We start from the raw sequence: 18,398 nt of genomic DNA, 5'->3' as shown, positions 1-18,398 counted from the left end.
CGCCACCTTTTGCTGCGATTACAGCTGTAAGTCGCTTGGGGTATGTCTCTATCAGTTTTGCACATCGAGAGACTGAAATGTTTTCCCATTCCTCCTTGCAAAACAGCTCGAGCTCAGTGATGTTGGATGGAGAGCATTTGTGAACAGCAGTTTTCAGTTCTTTCCACAGATTCTCGATTGAATTCAGGTCTGGACTTTGACTTGGCCATTCTAACACCTGGATATGTTTATTTTTGAACCATTCCATTGTAGATTTTGCTTTATGTTTTGGATCATTGTCTTGTTGGAAGACAAATCTCCGTCCCAGTCTCAGGTCTTTTGCAGACTCCATCAGGTTTTCTTCCAGAATGGTCCTGTATTTGGCTCCATCCATCTTCCCATCAATTTTAACCATCTTCCCTGTCCCTGCTGAAGAAAAGCAGGCCCAAACCATGATGCTGCCACCACCATGTTTGACAGTGGGGATGGTGTGTTCAGCTGTGTTGCTTTTACGCCAAACATAACGTTTTGCATTGTTGCCAAAAAGTTCAATTTTGGTTTCATCTGACCAGAGCACCTTCTTCCACATGTTTGTTGTGTCTCCGAGGTGGCTTGTGGCAAACTTTAAACAACACTTTTTATGGATATCTTTAAGAAATGGCTTTCTTCTTGCCACTCTTCCATAAAGGCCAGATTTGTGCAATATACGACTGATTGTTGTCCTATGGACAGAGTCTCCCACCTCAGCTGTAGATCTCTGCAGTTCATCCAGAGTGATCATGGGCCTCTTGGCTGCATCTCTGATCAGTCTTCTCCTTGTATGAGCTGAAAGTTTAGAGGGACGGCCAGGTATTGGTAGATTTGCAGTGGTCTGATGCTTGATTTGATACTTGATTCCTTCCATTTCAATATTATCGCTTGCACAGTGCTCCTTGGGATGTTTAAAGCTTGGGAAATCTTTTTGTATCTAAATCCGGCTTTAAACTTCTTCACAACAGTATCTCGGACCTGCCTGGTGTGTTCCTTGTTGTTCATGATGCTCTCTGCGCTTTTAATAACGGACCTCTGAGACTATCACAGTGCAGGTGCATTTATACGGAGACTTGATTACACACAGGTGGATTGTATTTATCATCATAAGTCATTTAGGTCAACATTGGATCATTCAGAGATCCTCACTGAACTTCTGGAGAGAGTTTGCTGCACTGAAAGTAAAGGGGCTGAATAATTTTGCACGCCCAATTTTTCAGTTTTTGATTTGTTAAAAAAGTTTGAAATATCCAATAAATGTCGTTCCACTTCATGATTGTGTCCCACTTGTTGTTGATTCTTCACAAAAAAATATAGTTTTATATCTTTATGTTTGAAGCCTGAAATGTGGCAAAAGGTCGCAAAGTTCAAGGGGGCCGAATACTTTCGCAAGGCACTGTATATACTGTTCTATACCATCTACTGCATCTTGCCTATGCCGCACGGCCATCGCTCATCCATATATTTATATGTACATATTCTTATTCATCCCTTTACATTTGTGTGTATAAGGTAGTAGTTGTTAAATTGTTAGATTACTTGTTAGATATTGCTGCATTGTCAGAACTAGAAGCACAAGCATTTTGCTACACTCGCATGACCATCAGCTAACCATGTGTATGTGACCAATACAATTTGATTCAAGACCAGTTTATTACTGGCCACCCATTTTTAAATTGACTGCAACTCTTTGTTTAGGGTTGCAGTGAATTGACTCGATGTGGTTGCTGACACGTATAGGGTTGAATCATCAGCATACGTGGTCACAAAGGCTTTGTTGAATGCCAGCGGAAAGTCAATGGTAAAAATGTTCAACCCTTTACATGTTTCACATTAGAGAAGCTTCCATGAAAGAAAACCCCTCCGTGTTCTTTAGGTAAATAGCTCTGAATCCACGGTATGGCAGAGGTTGTAAAGCCATACCACAAACGTTATGGTCAACATTTCAAAGGCTGCACTGAAATCAGTACAGCTCCGACAAAACTTCTTATTATCAATTTCTTTCAACCAGCGACCAGTCATTTGTGAGTGCCCTTCTCTGTAAGCATGCTGAATGTCTGTTGTTAATTTGTTTACATAGAAATATCATTGGCTTTGGTCAAACATAGTTTTTCCTACAGTTTGCTAAGAGCTGGCAGCCAGCTGATAGAACCAGTAAAGACCACTTTACCATTATTTGGTTGAGGAATGACTTTGGCTTCCCTCCAGGCCTGAGGACAAACACTTTCCTCTAGGCTCAGATTAAATATATGACAGATAGGAGGTTTGTCATTATTGATTGATATAAATTATTTTTCCACCTCTCCCACACTTTTTCTCCCCAATTTGGTAGTTCCTCCAAAACACAACCCAACCAAGCCGCACTGCTTCTTGACACAATGCCCACTTAACCCGGAAGCCAACCAATGTATCAGAGGAAACACTGTACACTTGGAAACCGTGTCAGCATGCACTGCGCCTGGCCTGCCACAGGAGTCACTAGAGCACGATGGGACACGGACATCCCTGCCGGCCAAACCCTCCCCTAATCCGGACGACGCTGGGCCAATTGTACGCCGCACCATGGGTCTCCCGATCGCGGCCAGCTGCGACAGAGTCTGGACTCGAACCCAGAATCTCTAGTGGCACAGCTAGCAATGCGATGCAGTGCCTTAGACCACTGCGCCACTCGAGAGGCCTGAATTTGTCTTTCTGCCCATAATTTCATTTAATGTATTCAGCAACAAAAAAATACCATAATCTTTATATCATTGATCTTGGCTTCATAATACAGTTTCTTCTTCTTTTTGATGAGTTTAGTCACATAATTTCTCAATTTGCAGTAAGTCAGCCAGTCAGATGTGAAGCCAGACCTATTAGCCACTCATTTTGCCCCAACTCTTTCAACCATACAGTTTTTCAATTCCTCATCAATTGATGGAGACTTAACAATTCTAACAGTTTCTTAACAGGTGCATGTTTATCAATAATTGAAAGAAGCAATTTCATAAATTCATCAAGCGCAGCATCTGAATGCTCCTTATTAATCACGAGACCAACAAATATTTGTAATATCATCCACATCAAGAGTCACAGATAAATATTTTGTATGATCTCTTACACACTATTTTAGGCCCAGCTTTTTGAACTTTGGCTTTTCTTGATATAACCACTACATTGTGATCACTGCATGGAGTTCAAGATCATTGAGGTGTGTGACAAACAAACACAATGCACATTACATCCACACACAGGAACGAAGACTCAGAAATACAAAGAATGTATAAAGAACTTAAGCAAGTACTGTTTGTAAAGATTTGTGTGTATGTGTGCGTCTGGACTGGTCGGTGTGTGTGTCTGTGTCTGGTCTGGACTGGTCTGTGTCGGTATGTGTGTGTGTGTGTCTGTGTTTGGTCTGGACTGGTCAGTGTGTGTCTGTGTCTGGTCTGGACTGGTCTGTGTCGGTATGTGTGTGTCTGTGTTTGGTCTGGACTGGTCAGTGTGTGTGTCTGTGTCTAGTCTGGACTGGTCAGTGTGTGTGTCTGTGTCTGGTCTGGACTGGTCAGTGTGTGTGTCTGTGTCTGGTCTGGACTGGTCAGTGTGTGTGTCTGTGTCTAGTCTGGACTGGTCAGTGTGTGTGTCTGTGTCTGGTCTGGACTGGTCAGTGTGTGTGTCTGTGTCTGGTCTGGACTGGTCAGTGTGTGTGTCTGTGTCTGGTCTGGACTGGTCTGTGTCGGTATGTGTGTGTGTGTCTGTGTTTGGTCTGGACTGGTCAGTGTGTGTGTCTGTGTCTGGTCTGGACTGGTCTGTGTCGGTATGTGTGTGTGTGTGTCTGTGTCTGGTTTGGACTGGTCAGTGTGTGTGTCTGTGTCTGGTCTGGACTAGTCTGTGTCGGTATGTGTGTGTGTGTGTGTGTCTGTGTCTGGTCTGGACTGGTCTGTGTCGGTATGTATGTGTGTCTGTGTTTGGTCTGGACTGGTCAGTGTGTGTGTCTGTGTTTGGTCTGGACTGGTCAGTGTGTGCGTCTGTGTCTGGTCTGGACTGGTCTGTGTCGGTATGTGTGTGTGTGTGCGTGTCTGTGTCTGGTCTGGACTGGTCTGTGTCCGTGTGTACCGTATGTGTGTGTGCTTGTCGCTCATGTCATTGTCATCCAGTAGGTCGTTGGACAGTTTGAGTGTGTCGAAGGAGACCATGTGTTTCATCCACTGGGAGCCTCTGGCGGGGAAGTCTGGGTGGAAGTCCATCCTCCCCGGGGGCGCCACGTCGGCCCTGCCTGCCACCAGACACGAGGAGCTGTGGAATACATATCTACATACAGGAGAGCAAAGATACTATATTCATATGTTGCACCAGGGTGCACCAGGGTATATTACACCAGGGTGAAAGTTCTACTCAATGCATTCTGAATTCTCGCTGTTTAAGATTTTGTGCATTATCTGGTACATATTATGTTGTACAATCAAGAAGAGGCTGCCAGAGTATGACTGTACAGTACATCATAAGCATAATATACTGTATGATGATTCCCCACAAACACCGTTACGTGTAGATCTATCTAGTGCATGTCTCTTATGCTGGCAGAGTGTGGGTAAAACCACAGATCCTATAAATCACATTTTATGTAACTCTATGGAGAAAACTCACCTGGAGCTCTTGTCATCCACAGGGATGAAGTCCATGAGCAGCACATACTCCGCTGCAGGGTCCATCCCTGAGATACTTACCTGGAATGTAGAGAACATCATCCTCCTACAAGGACCATGCAGGACACAGCAGCAACGCAGTGATTAGTTTAACCACAGTGAGTGAATGTGTGTGTGTGTGTGTGTGTTTATGTGTGTGTGTGTCTGTGTCCATATGCGTCAACATGTTCCTCCTCCCAGCCTTGGTGACGATCATCTCTGTGCCCAGCTGGTCAAACTGTTGACACAGCATGTGCATCTCCAGCTGAACTGTGACCCCCGTGACCCCCGTGACCTGGGGGGCTTTGGCACAGGTGACCCCAAAAAGCCTCTGCACAGCAGGGCAGCGTGAGGGCACACTTGTGAGACAACTGAGGAAATGTGGAGAAGAGGAGGAAAAAACACATGAAAAACAGCATTTCACAAGAAAAGAGGAAGGAACCATGAATTCAAACTAAAGCAGTGAAGCTCCAGTACCATCCATACTGTTCGTGTTACAGTCAGAATCTCCAGTACCATCCATACTGTTCGTGTTACAGTCAGAATCTCCAGTACCATCCATACTGTTCGTGTTACAGTCAGAATCTCCAGTACCATCCATACTGTTCGTGTTACAGTCAGAATCTCCAGTACCATCCATACTGTTCGTGTTGCAGTCAGAATCTCCAGTGGTGGGCAACGCTTCAGATTTGTCCATTTTCAACTTCCCCCAGTTGGTTGTACTGCTCTGCTGTTCCACTGTTCACTGACCAGTCTGCTGTCCAATTTAGAGTAGCTCTTTGACCACAGCAAAGCTCCCTGATTTAGTCTCAGACCGTTAGCTGTCCTTGGAGAAGCAAGTGTCTGTGTCTGTGTGGTTGAGGGTACCACTGACTGGGTCTGGGACAGCGGACTGGAACACCAAGCAGGCTTTATACAGGCTTGGACACTCAAGGGACCCTGGATCCCACTTCATCCATCACACTGTAATGAAGCCACTGACATGTAATACTCACACACACACGCACACACACACACACACACACACACACACACACACACACACACACACACACACACACACACACACACACACACACACACACACACACACACACACACACACACACACACACACACGCACACACGCACACACAAACACACACACACACACACACACAAACTCAGCAAAAAAAGAAACGTCCTCTTACTGTCAACTGCGTTTATTTTCAGCAAACTTAACATATGTAAATACTTGTATGAACATAACAAGATTCAACAACTGAGACATAAACTGAACAAGTTCCACAGACGTGTGACTAACATAAATGGAATAATGTGTCCCTGAACAAAAGGGGGGTCAAAATCAAAAGTAACAGTCAGAATCTGGCGGTGGGTTTATGCCCATAGGCGATGTTGTTGCCGGTGATGTCTGGTGAGGACCTGCCTTACGACAGGCCTACAAGCCCTCTCAGCCTATTGCGGACAGTCTGAACACTGATGGAGGGATTGTGCATTCCTGGTGTAACTCGGGCAGTTGTTGTTGCCATCCTGTACCTGTCCCGCAGGTGTGATGTTCGGATGTACCGATCCTGTGCAGGTGTTGTTACACATGGTCTGCCACTGCGAGGACGATCAGATGTCTTTCCTGTCTCCCTGTAGCGCTGTCTTAGGCGCCTCACAGTACGGACATTGCAATTTATTGCCCTGGCCACATCTGCAGTCCTCATGCCTCCTTGCAGCATGCCTAAGGCACATTCATGCAGATGAGCAGGGACCCTGGGCATCTTTCTTTTGGTGTTTTTCAGAGTCCGTAGAATGGCCTCTTTAGTGTCCTAAGTTTTCATAACTGTGACCTTAATTGCCTACCGTCTGTAAGTTGTTAATTTCTTAACGACCGTTCCACAGGTGCATGTTCATTAATTGTTTATGGTTCATTGAACAAGCATGGGAAACAGCGCTTAAACCCTTTTACAATGAAGATCTGTGAAGTTATTTGGATTTTTACGAATTATCTTTGAAAGACAGCGTCCTGAAAAATATATACCATTTAGAAGACACTTTTATCCAAAGCAATGAACAATGAACAAACATTACAAACAAACCAAAACCAAACAGCAGCCGATACAAGTTTATGGTACAGTTAGTACAGGTTTATTATCAAAACTATTGCAACTTAGCAGTAGATAGCAGCAGATATGATTTCATAACGCTGCTAGTGCAGATAACAGTACCCACAATCCTGACGTTGCAAACATCATGCTCTACCAACTGAGCCGTTGAAGGCCTCACCCATCACTACCCTCTTGCTTAATATCTAGTGATGTTACATGTGAAGGGACAGAAGTTGGTATTGGTTGGAAGTCTACTCTATAGAGAACCAACTTATGTCTAGACGGCATGATTGTTAAGCAACCTTATAACTCAAGAAGTATAAACTGTGTGTGTGTGTGTGTGTGTGTGTGTGTGTGTGTGTGTGTGTGTGTGTGTGTGTGTGTGTGTGTGTGAGTGTACGTGTGTGTGTGTGTACGTGTGTGTGTGTGTGTACGTGTGTGTGTCTATGCACATACTCGATGATGGAACGGTGTTAGCTCCCCATCATCACCATCTCTAATGAAATTCTACCGGGTCACTGCCTACCAATACACTGACACCTCTTCCTCATTAATCCGTTCACCAACGCTCTATGGCCACCAACAGTAAGACTGAACTCCCATGAATGGTCACAGGCTTTCAGTTGGCTTTTTAAGTTAATTTGTTTTTGTTTTTATCAGTTATCATTTTTAGATGAACCATTCTTTTAAACCAATGCGAATAAACACTGTTACAGTGACATGGTATCCGTGGAAGAGACATGTGTTTGTTTCATTGTCATAAGTGTATATTGCTGATGAAGTTACATTTTGATCATGTTGAGAGAGGAGACTTTAAAGAAGAACGACATTATTTTGTGGTTCAAAATCCTGTCATCGAGCACATATTGGTAGAACACATAAACCCAACATGGCTATTTTGTCACAAAGCGCCACGTTAGTTGTGAGGGCCATAAATAAAATCTTGTTCTAAACAATACAATCCAAAGAAGGCAAACTCAGAGAATAAAATAGTATGAAACAGTATGGTGTTTATTGAGCTGTTTCGAAGCACACAGCTATCTTGAACAAGCAGCAACACAAGAATATTCACACTTGATGTTCATAGTACAGTCGAGATTGTGCAAGCCTAGGGTTGTGCACACAGGCCCTGAACACAGTTCAAAACTGAATGTATGCAATAGTGTGTTAGTGTCTGCGCTTGTAGGTGCTTGAGCGCATGTGGTGGTGGTTAGAGAGAGTAAGAGTCTGCCATGTCGCTGCAGAGGAAGTGCATCAGTTTGGCATTCACTTGGTACGTATGGTGCGTGAGTCAGTGTGAGTGAGAAGGGAGGGAGAGAGGGAGGGGTCCGGTTGAGGGCGTGTTTATGCCTTCATGGCCTGGCTGATGGTCTCGTACAAAGCCATGAGCTTTTCCTTGGCCTGCTCGGCGGCGGGGCCCAACTGGCCCTTGAAGTCGGTGGTCAGGGGCACCACCTTCTCGCGCACCTCTCCAACAGCCTTGACCATCTGCTCCTTGTACTCCTCAGCGTAGGGGGAGGCCAGGGTCCTCAGCTCCTCCAGACGCTCGGTCAGCTTGGCACGGACGGTCTCCACGATGGGCATGAGCTTGGCCTTGGTCTCCTCCACGTTGGCGGACACCTTGGCACGCATCTCCTCCACAACGGGCTCTATCTTAACCCTGAAGGCCTCCAGCTCGGTGCGGCGCTGCTCGACGATGTCCTTGATCAGGGGCTCCAGCCTCTTGCGGTACTCGTCTATGTGCTTGTCCAGGACTTCCTTGAGCTCGGCTCGCTTGGGCTCCAGCTGGGAGCGCAGCTCCTCCACGTCCTTCATGACCTCAGCGCGCACGGCGGCGGTGGCTTCAGTCAACTGAACGCCGATGGCCTCGCTGTAGGGGGCCAGGGACTCGGAGGCGGTCTGGGCATACTGCTGGAGGTTGTCAAGGCTCTGGGACAGCTGCACCCTGAGAGGAACACCAAGAAGAGGAGGGAGAGAGAGAGAGAGAGATTGTTTTAGTTATATGTGGAGGTTGGGCACCATTGAAGATAGAGAAGATGAAATGCAACATGTTCTTACTTGTACTCTTTGTACTCTGTGTCATCCAGATGGTCGATGGACCTCTGTGCAGTCTCCTTCACCTGAGCCATGTACTCCATCATGGCTACCTTCACATGCTCCAGCTGAGAGGGAGCATCAGCCTGCATGGGTACAGCCTGGGTAGCTGGGAGAGGAGAGAGAGGGGAGAGGGTCAGACATTGGTTGGGCAACAGTGGTGAATGGCCCAGCACTTTAATGGAATTGAGTAAGATTCAATTTAGAATTTTTCAATATACCAGAGCATGGGATACTAACCTGCGGCCAGCAGGATGGTGAGTGCAAGAGCCAGGAATTGCATGATGGTGGTCTGAGGGGGGAAAAGAGAACAGATGATGAACAATGAGCAAGACAAGAATTCAAATAGTCACAATTAAACATGTAAACCATGGGAAGTCAACATTGAATGGTTAAGAATAGATTTAGAGTTGAACAATACTTGAACAGTGTAACAAATCACTAATTGCAAAACACTCTAAATCAAACTTTAAATGTCACCAAAAGCAAACTAGACAATAATTAACTTGGAGAAGCACAAGGAGCAAACCCCCAAAGGCACGCAACTCCAGGCTGCCCTAAATCAGTTGACGCTTTGCCATATGTCAGCCTATTGAAAGGACCTCTAATCTGGTCAGATTACACAGAGCTGGATAGAGTTATACTGTTCCTTCAACGAGATTAACCCTTAACTCCTTCCACCTAATTCCCATAGGAAGAAAATTAGCTTATCTTTTTTTCTAGGACATTTAATACAATTATTTCTCCATTGTTCCCTTGCATCTCTCTAGTAAATTATCGTAAACTGTCTGGAAGAAGTATTGCTAAAGTGATAACTGCTGCCCAATGTATTTGCAACAGTTCATATCAAAGTGGTAATAAGCGTTCAAAATAAGATCCCAAAAAAGTTAGCAGGAAAGTTCTAGTCTGCCTTTCTCTCTGCTAGTTCCTCAGTCGTCCTCTGCGTATGCAGACCAAGTCCTTGACCTCTAGCCCCAGCCCTTAGCTCTCCCAGTTGTTCTCTTACCTGGTGGGTGATTGGTCGTTATGAGACTGGGGAACAGGAGGGCCAGCTCTCTTTTTTTATAGGGCTGGAGCAGCAGGAGGGGGGAGAGGTGTGAGAGGTTGTGTGCCTCCGTGGAGGTGGACCTCACCCCCACACCGTCTCACAGGGAGGAGCCGGGTACAATGGTCACCTGCAGAGTGCATTCAGGGGGAGTCAGCAAAGTGAAACTCGGTGGACACACACTCCCACACTAGTGTATGCGCACACACACACTCGCATGCACACACACTTGTCTGTGTGTGCATTATCATGGATAATCAAATGTTCTCGACCCTATTTTGTGTCTTTCTAAATGGCTATCTATTCTAATTGTGATATGATTTCATTTTCAGGCGAATAATTACAATCTCCACTCTGGCTGTGCTCAATGCCACAATCAACTCAATCACCTTGTGCGATGGTAAAACTTTCACACACAATACAACCACCATGTGCTCCATGATTTCCCGGAACATTTGGCCTCCAAGACAATGGCCATTCTTGCCTGGCCTTGCTGGACTATCTGAGCTGCTATCTCCTGTGGCATTATCATGAGACATGAAAGGGCCAGAACCAGGGAGATGGGCCAGACAGCAGGGGAGAGAGAGGTGACAGGAGCACCCTGAGGATGCATTAGCATCTTGATGCTACCAAAGACCTTTCACCAAGGAGGAACATCTGCTAGCCTCAAGTTATCTTGTTCATTTATTCACAACATTGTTCACTAAGAAGAGAATGGATTATACATTGTTGGAGGGATTAGGGTTACCAAATGAGGGACACATGAGATTTGTCCCCGATTCAGCAATGAGAATAAGCAAAAAGAAACATGCTCGTATATAACAAGATTCTAAAGAGGTCAAAAGTGACAGTTAAATACTGGGTTATCGCTATTGGTTGGCTCCATTGTTTGATTTGTGGAGACCTACAGCATGTATATGTATCTCTTTCTTCATTTTTTATGTACAAGTTATATAGATCTGGTAGACCTTTGGGAACCCAGTCAAAGAGAAGACAGTAAGTTGAATGCAATCAGCCTAATAACATTCTGCTATCAATTATGACTCCTTCTCTTGTGTGTTGACTGTTGCATTGGAGCCTGTGTGGGGGTTGGACAGCGTTTGCTGGCTTGATTGAGATCACAGATAAGACACAGAGAGAGGACATCAGGTCCAGGGCCATAAACCCCAGTGTCATAGAGCATGTTGTAATTTCCGATGGGACACAGTGTTTCTATATTTGTATTTATTTATTTTGTTGAACCTTTATTTAACTAGGCAAGTCAGTTAAGAACAAATTCTTATTTACAATGATGGCCTAACACGGCCAAACCCTAACCCAGACGACGCTGGGACAATTGTGCGCCGCCCTATGGGGCTCCCAAACACGGCCGGTGGTGATACAGCACTAAGCATTAGACCGGTGCACCACTCGGGAGCCCCGAGTTGTGTGTGTGTGTGTGTGTGAGTGAGTGAGTGAGTGAGTGAGTGAGTGAGTGAGTGAGTGAGTGAGTGAGTGAGTGAGTGAGTGAGTGAGTGAGTGAGTGAGTGAGTGAGAGAGAGAGAGAGAGAGAGAGAGAGAGAGAGAGAGAGAGAGAGAGAGAGAGAGAGAGAGAGAGAGAGAGAGATAGGGAGAGAGAGGGAGAGAGAGGGAGAGGGAGTGTGTGTGTTTGTATGTGTGTGCCGCATGCTCCATGGTGATTAATAGGTTAAAGGGTCAGTGTTGAGCTGTAACTTGTTCCGTCATCGACGGACTTTGTCAATGTGGCTCCATGTCAATCGGTGGAATTGGAATTTCCTTGGGATAGAGGATTGAGTGTCTGTCATCATAGTGTTTGTGTGTCATTAGAAATCTATTGATATATTGTAAGCGAACTTCTATATAGTTTTACTATATATGGCCTCATTATTGTTTTTATTCTGTAACTATTTCCTTTCTATTTAGCAAACATTTGTCTTACTTTTTTAAGTCTACATTGTTGGAAATGGGCTCGTAAGTAAGCAATTCACTGTAAAGTCTACATCTGTCCTATTCTGTGCATGTGACCAATACATTTGACTTGATTTGAACTTCTAGTTTTCCTCACTGGATTAGAGAGCTCCGTAGAACTTGTTCATTTATTAAGGGGACATCCCTGCAGACCCATGGACTTGAGTTCTAGCTGAAATTTGAGCATGTTGATGTATGAAAACTGTTAATGTAGAACATGAATTCTAAATAAATTTGACTGGCGTTGTACAGGGCATTCGGAAAGTATTCAGACCCCTTGACTTTATCCACATTTTGTTACCTTACCGCCTTGATCTAAAATTGATGAAATTGTGTTTTTCCCTCATCAATCTACACACACTATCCCATAATGACAAAGCAAAAACAGGTTTGTAGACATTTTTGCAAATGATTGATTTTTTCAAACCCAGACATATCACATTTACATAAGTATTCAGACCCTTTACTCAGTACTTTTTAGAAGCACCTTTGGCAGCGATTACAGCCTCAAGTCTTCTTGGGTATGACGCTACAAGCTTGGCACATCTGTATTTGGGGAGTTTCTATCATTCTTCTCTGCAGATCCTCTCAAGCTCTGTCAGGTTGGATGGGGAGCATCGCTGCACAGCCCTTTTCCGGTCTCTCCCAAGAATATCTCCCGAGATATTTGATCAGGTTCAAGTCCGGGCTCTGGCTGGGCCACTCAAGGACATTCAGAGACTTGTCCCAAAGTCACTTCTGCGTTGTCTTGGCTGTGTGCTTAGTGTCATTGTCCTGTTGGAAGGTGAACCTTCGCCCCAGTCTGAAGTCCTGAGCACTCTGGACTAGGTTTTTATCAAGGATCTCTCTGTGCGTTGCTCCGTTAATCTTTCCCTCGACCCTGACTAGTCTCCCAGTCCCTGCTGCTGAAAAACATCCCCACAGCATAGTAAAATTGTTCAAATCAAATCAAATGTTATTTGTGACATGTGCCGAATACAACAGGTGAAATGAAACAACCTTACAGTGAAATGCTTACTTACAAGCCAATGTAAATAGTCCGGTGGCCATTTGATTAGTTCAGTTGTTCAGAAGTCTTATGGTTTGGGGGTAGAAGCTGTTAATGAGCCTTTTGGTCCTAAACTTGGAGCTCCGGTACCACTTGCCATGCAGTAGCAGAGAGAACAGTCTATGACTTGGGTGACTGGAGTCTTTGACAATTTTTTGTGCCTTCCTCTGACACTGCCTAGTATATAGGTCCTGAATGTCAGGAAGCTTGGCCCCAGGGATGTACTGGGTCGTACGCACTGCTCTCTGTAGCGTCTTACAGTCAGATGCCGAGCAGTAGCCTTAGCAGGCGGCAATGCAACCGGTCAGGATGCTCTCGGTGGTGCACCTGTAGAACATTTTGAGGATCTGGGGACCCATGCCAAATCTATTCAGTCTCCTGAGGGGGAAAAGGTGTTGTCGTGCCCTCTTCACAACTGTCTTGGTGTGTTGGACCCGCTACACTTCAGTACCGTCAATGTTAATGGGGGCCTGTTTGGCCCTCCTTTTCCTGTAGTCCACGCTCAGTTCCTGGCACAACACTGCCAGTTCTCTGACCTCCTCCCTATAGACCACATATGTCAGAGTCAAGGCCCGCGGGCCACATCCGGCCCGCAAGAAGGTTTTTTACGGCCCCTGGGATGATCTTGATTTATTATTAGAACCGGCCCGCAGCAAGCCGGCAGCCCGCAGATCTTTTACACGCACCAATACTACATTTCCCACAATGCAAAGGTGACGCACCGAGCAGTAGGCTGCTTCATTTCAATATTTATTGGCACAGCAGTCGTCAGCATCACAGTAAAATTAACTTTCAGATACCCATCAAAAATGGCAAAACGGAAGGTGGATACTGAGAACCGGGGGTTTCAAACAAGGTGGGAGTCGGAGTATATGTTCACGAAGGTAGCTGGAAAACCTGTGTGTCTTCTGTGTGGAGAAAGTGTGGCGGTACTGAAAGAGTATAATCTGAGACGACATTATGAAACGAAACACGCGGACAAAAACAAGAATATGGACATGGAACAAAGGCTACAAAAGGCAGAGGAATTAAAACGAGGCCTCAAATCTCGACAGGCTCTGTTCAAAAAAGCCAAATCACAAGGCCAGGCTGCTGTCAAGGCCAGTTTTATTTTGGCAGAAGAGATCGCTAAATCAGCCCGGCCATTTACGGAGGGGGATTTCATCAAAAACTGCATGATTAAAGTTTGTGACGAAGTTTGCCCAGAAAAAAGGCAACTCTTTTTAAATGTGAGTCTGAGCAGAAACACCATTGCCGAGAGAGTAGACCAGTTGTCCATCAATCTAAAAGAGCAGCTTGTGAAAAAGGGAAAAGATTTTATTGCATATTCCTTGGCTGTGGATGAGAGCACCGACATTTCTGACATTGCCCAGTTGTCAATTTTCATCCGCGGAGTGGACTCCAACCTAAGCGTGACAGAGGAGTTTTTGGCTTTACGTCCTATGCATGGCACAACTACGGGGCATGATTTGTATGAAGAGGTGTCAAGATGTGTAAATGAGATGGAGCTGCCTTGGGAAAAACTTGTGGGTTTGACAACCGACGGAGCACCTGCGATGTGTGGACACAGGAGCGGACTGGTGGCGAAGATACGGGAAAAGATGCAAGAGGAAAACGCGACAGGTGAGCTGACAGCTTATCATTGTATCATACACCAGGAAGCGTTGTGCGGTAAAGCCTTGAAAATGGAGCATGTAATGAGCATCATCACGCGCACAGTTAACTTTATCAGAGCCAAAGGTTTGAATCACCGCCAGTTCAAGGCATTTCTGACGGAGTTAGAAACGGAGCATGGTCATTTGCCTTATCACACAGAGGTGCGATGGCTAAGCCAGGGAAAGGTGCTTCAAAGATGTTTCGAGCTTCGTGAGGAGATTTGTCTGTTCTTGGACAGCAAAGGGAAAGACACAACACAACTCCGAGACGAAATGTTTCTGTGTGAAATGGCTTTTCTGTGTGACATTACGAGTCATCTGAATGCAATAAACTTGCAGCTGCAGGGTCGGGATCGTGTCATCTCTGATATGTACAGTACAGTGAAGGCATTTAAAACCAAACTGACTCTGTGGGAGACGCAGATGCGGAAAGAAAATTTGAGCCACTTTCCCAGCTGCCAGACCATGAAAGAGAAGCTCTCTACCAGTGCGTTCCCGAGCACACAGTTGGCTGATAAAATAGGTATGCTTGCCGCTGACTTTCGACGCCGATTTGCTGACTTTGAAGCACAAAAAAGCAGGTTGGAACTGCTCGGTAACCCATTTGCTGTTGACGTGGAAAGCTCACCACCAAACCTCCAAATGGAGTTGATTGACCTCCAATGCAATGATGCACTGAGGGCAAAATATGCGGCAGTGGGTGCTGCGGAGTTCGCCCGTTTCCTCCCCGGCACAATGCCCCAGCTGCGCATCCAGGCTGCTCAAACGTTGTCTATGTTTGGCAGCACATACCTGTGTGAACAACTGTTTTCTTTGATGAACCTGAACAAAACATCACACAGAAGTCGACTTACTGCTGAACACCTCCACTCAATTCTGAGGATTTCTTCAGCTCAGAGCCTTACCCCGAACATTGATGAACTTGTGGAAAAGATGGGACACCACCAAGTATCACCCTCAACCTCAAACAAGTGAACATTACTGTGCAATCACATATTTAGAGTTTTTACTCAGTTCAAGTTTAAAAGTTAAAATTTAATATTTGTTTTCACTGCATGTTACTTCTCCTTAAACAAAGTGTTGTTTTTGATTAATAGATTTTTGCACTTTATTTTTTTGTATTTCAATCCAATTATATTTTAAAAATATTTCAGTTGAGTGGATGATAGAAAATTGCTATTATTGTTTTTTCTTTGAAGTAAATTTAGCCCACTTTTGCTAAAATAGAAAATATAGTCTACTGATGGTGCCTTGAATACCGGTTTCTTTCATTTAATGTTCATGTTATGGGGATATTTATATAAAGGAAATTTGTCTTTTGTGTCTGTTGAAAATTAAAGATTACTGACAGAGCCATAAGAAAATATTGCTTTATTTATCTGATCATATTGTAATATATTTGTTAGGTTTTCAGTAGGTTCAATTAGGTTCACTAGACTATATGCGTCATTTAAAAATTTTTCAATGAACATTCGAACAGTCCGGCCCTCGTCTTGTAGCTGATTTTTTTATTTGGCCCTCCGTCCATTTGACTTTGACACCGCTGCTATAGACTATCTCATCGTTGTCGGTGATCAGGCCTATCACTGTTGAGTTGTTAGCAAACTTAATGATGGTGTTGGAATCGTGCTTGCCCACGCAGTTGTGGGTGAACAGAGAGTACCGGAGGGGACTAAGCAAGCATCCCTGAGGGGCCCCAGTGTTGAGGATCAACATGGCAGATGTGTTGTTGCCTACCCTTACCACCTGAGGGCGGCCCTTCAGGAAGTCCAGGATCCAGTTGCAGAGGGAGGTGTTGAGTTCCAGCGTCCTTAGCTTAGTGATGAGCTTTGGGGGCACTATGGTGTTGAAGTAGTCAATGAACAGCATTCTCATATAGTTTTGTCCAGGTGGGAAAGGGCAGTGTGGATTGCGATTGAGATTGTGTCATCTGTGGATCTGTTGGGGCAGTATGGAGTGGGTCTAGGGTTTCTGGCATGATGGTGTTGATGTGAGCCATGACCAGCATTTCAAAGCACTTCATGTCTACCGACGTGAGTGCTACTGGGCGGTAATAATTTAGGCAGGTTACCTTCGCTTCCTTGGGCACAGGGACTATGGTAATCTGTTTGAAACATGCATGTATTACAGACTTGGCCAGGGAGAGGTTGAAAATGTCAGTGAGGTCTTGCTCACATTGGCTACGGGGAGCGTGATCACACAGTTGTCTGGTACAGCTGGTGCTCTCATGCATACTTCAGTGTTGCTTGCCTAAAAGCGCGCATAAAAGGCATTTAGCTTGTCTGGTAGGCTCACGTCACTGGACAGCTCACGGCTGGGCTGGGTTTTCCTTTGTAGTCCGTAATAGTTTTCAAGCCATGCCACATCCGACGAGCATCAGAGCCGGTGTAGTAGGATTCAATCTTAACGCTCCTACTTATGAATCTGATAGAGCACTTTCATCAAAATTAAGTAAAATTAATAATACAATCCCCCCCTGGCGAAAAAATGGTTGAATCAACATTATTTCCATGTCATTTCAACACAAATAATCAATGTGATTTTATTCAATCAATGTGGTAAACTTATTGGATTTACCAAAAGTCATCAACATAAGAGGATTTCGTTCTTTCACCTAACTTTTAACCTAAATCCAATGACATGGTGATTTTTTTGTTTGTTGATTTCACATTGAATTCACGTTAGTTGACAAGTGAATCAAATGTAAATCAAACTAGACATTGAACTGACATCTGTGTCCAGCGGGATGTCATCCCACTATTTCCCTCAAAACAACTCATAAGTAGATAGAGAAATAGCTACTGCAGCACAGCTCCCCATGCAACATGCAATATATTTCAACAGGGGCTGTCAAAAGCAACAACAAAAAATATTGAGTTAATCTCAGGATTTGCTGTGATCAATGAAGATTAATCGCAAATTCAGAAATTGCTCAAATTGAGCTATATGTATATTTTTAATTATACAAAAAGTGTTACAAGAATATTGATGTCTTGATTTTGTCCAAAAGTAACGGTTATCAAAATTCCGTAAATTGATAAAGCACACTTTCTTTAACCTCAATGTCAACTTGTTTTGACATCACATTGTTGTGCTTGTTTTAGCTGTATCGATGTACTTTGAACGTTTTAAGTGTATTTTGAATGCTTTCAGACAATGCGATTAAGTCACGTTAAAAAAAAAATGTGTGCAAAAATTACAAAAAGTTAACTTGAGTTATCTGACTAACTCCGGCAGCCCTAATTTCAACACATTGTCATTGTTGAGTTGCATGGATTTACACCGCCTTGGACAATCATTACTCTCAGTACCTACTGTGCCATACAAAATCAATGAGATTACTTTCTTCTGCATGTAATGGTATATTTTAATGTGTTTCCTTCCCAACCTCTGCGTTGCTAATTATTGTTATTTTAATTTATCTAGGCAAGTCAGTTAAGAACAAATTCTTACTTACAATGACAGCCTACCGGGGAACAGTGGGTTAACTGCCTTGTTCAGGGGCAGAATGACAGATTTTTACAATGTCAGCTCGGGGATTTTCTCTAACCACTATGCTACCTGCCACCCCCTGCCTAGACATCTATTCTTTCTCAGCATATTCAAATGCCCTACTTCCTGTTCTCTTTTCTTCTTTCTTATGCATATTTTCACACTCCTTCCCCCGTGTCTTCTTCTACCCCCAACTCTCCCTCGTCCAATCTATTCTTCCTGGATCACTCCCCCCTGTTGGTGCACTGAAACCCCATTGAGCTTTATGAGTGGCTGAAGACAGAGTGGCTGATGGGGCCTGTCTCCTCCACCCAGGAAACTTGCCAATTGTTA

The 18,398-nt window shown here is 44.5% G+C and overlaps 1 protein-coding gene across 2 annotated transcripts; it reads right to left on the bottom strand.

Moving 5' to 3' along the window:
- Positions 1 to 7,753: 7,753 nt before the first annotated feature.
- On the bottom strand, positions 7,754 to 9,889 carry apoa-i-2 (apolipoprotein A-I-2). 2 transcript variants are annotated; one of them, XM_021581478.1, is made up of 4 exons: positions 9,768 to 9,790; positions 9,098 to 9,149; positions 8,822 to 8,966; positions 7,754 to 8,708 (listed from the first exon to the last, which is right to left on the bottom strand). In XM_021581478.1, exons 2-4 carry the CDS (start codon positions 9,138 to 9,140, stop codon positions 8,108 to 8,110), a joined length of 789 nt encoding a protein of 262 aa, XP_021437153.1. In that variant the 5' UTR covers positions 9,141 to 9,149; positions 9,768 to 9,790; the 3' UTR covers positions 7,754 to 8,107.
- Between the last annotated feature and the right edge of the window lie 8,509 nt (positions 9,890 to 18,398).

The sequence above is a fragment of the Oncorhynchus mykiss genome, chromosome 24 (genome assembly GCF_013265735.2).
Source record: "Oncorhynchus mykiss isolate Arlee chromosome 24, USDA_OmykA_1.1, whole genome shotgun sequence".
Lineage (NCBI taxonomy): Eukaryota > Metazoa > Chordata > Actinopteri > Salmoniformes > Salmonidae > Oncorhynchus > Oncorhynchus mykiss.
The sequence above is the reverse complement of the archived record's forward strand: the minus strand, read 5'-3'. Positions and strand labels throughout refer to the sequence as shown.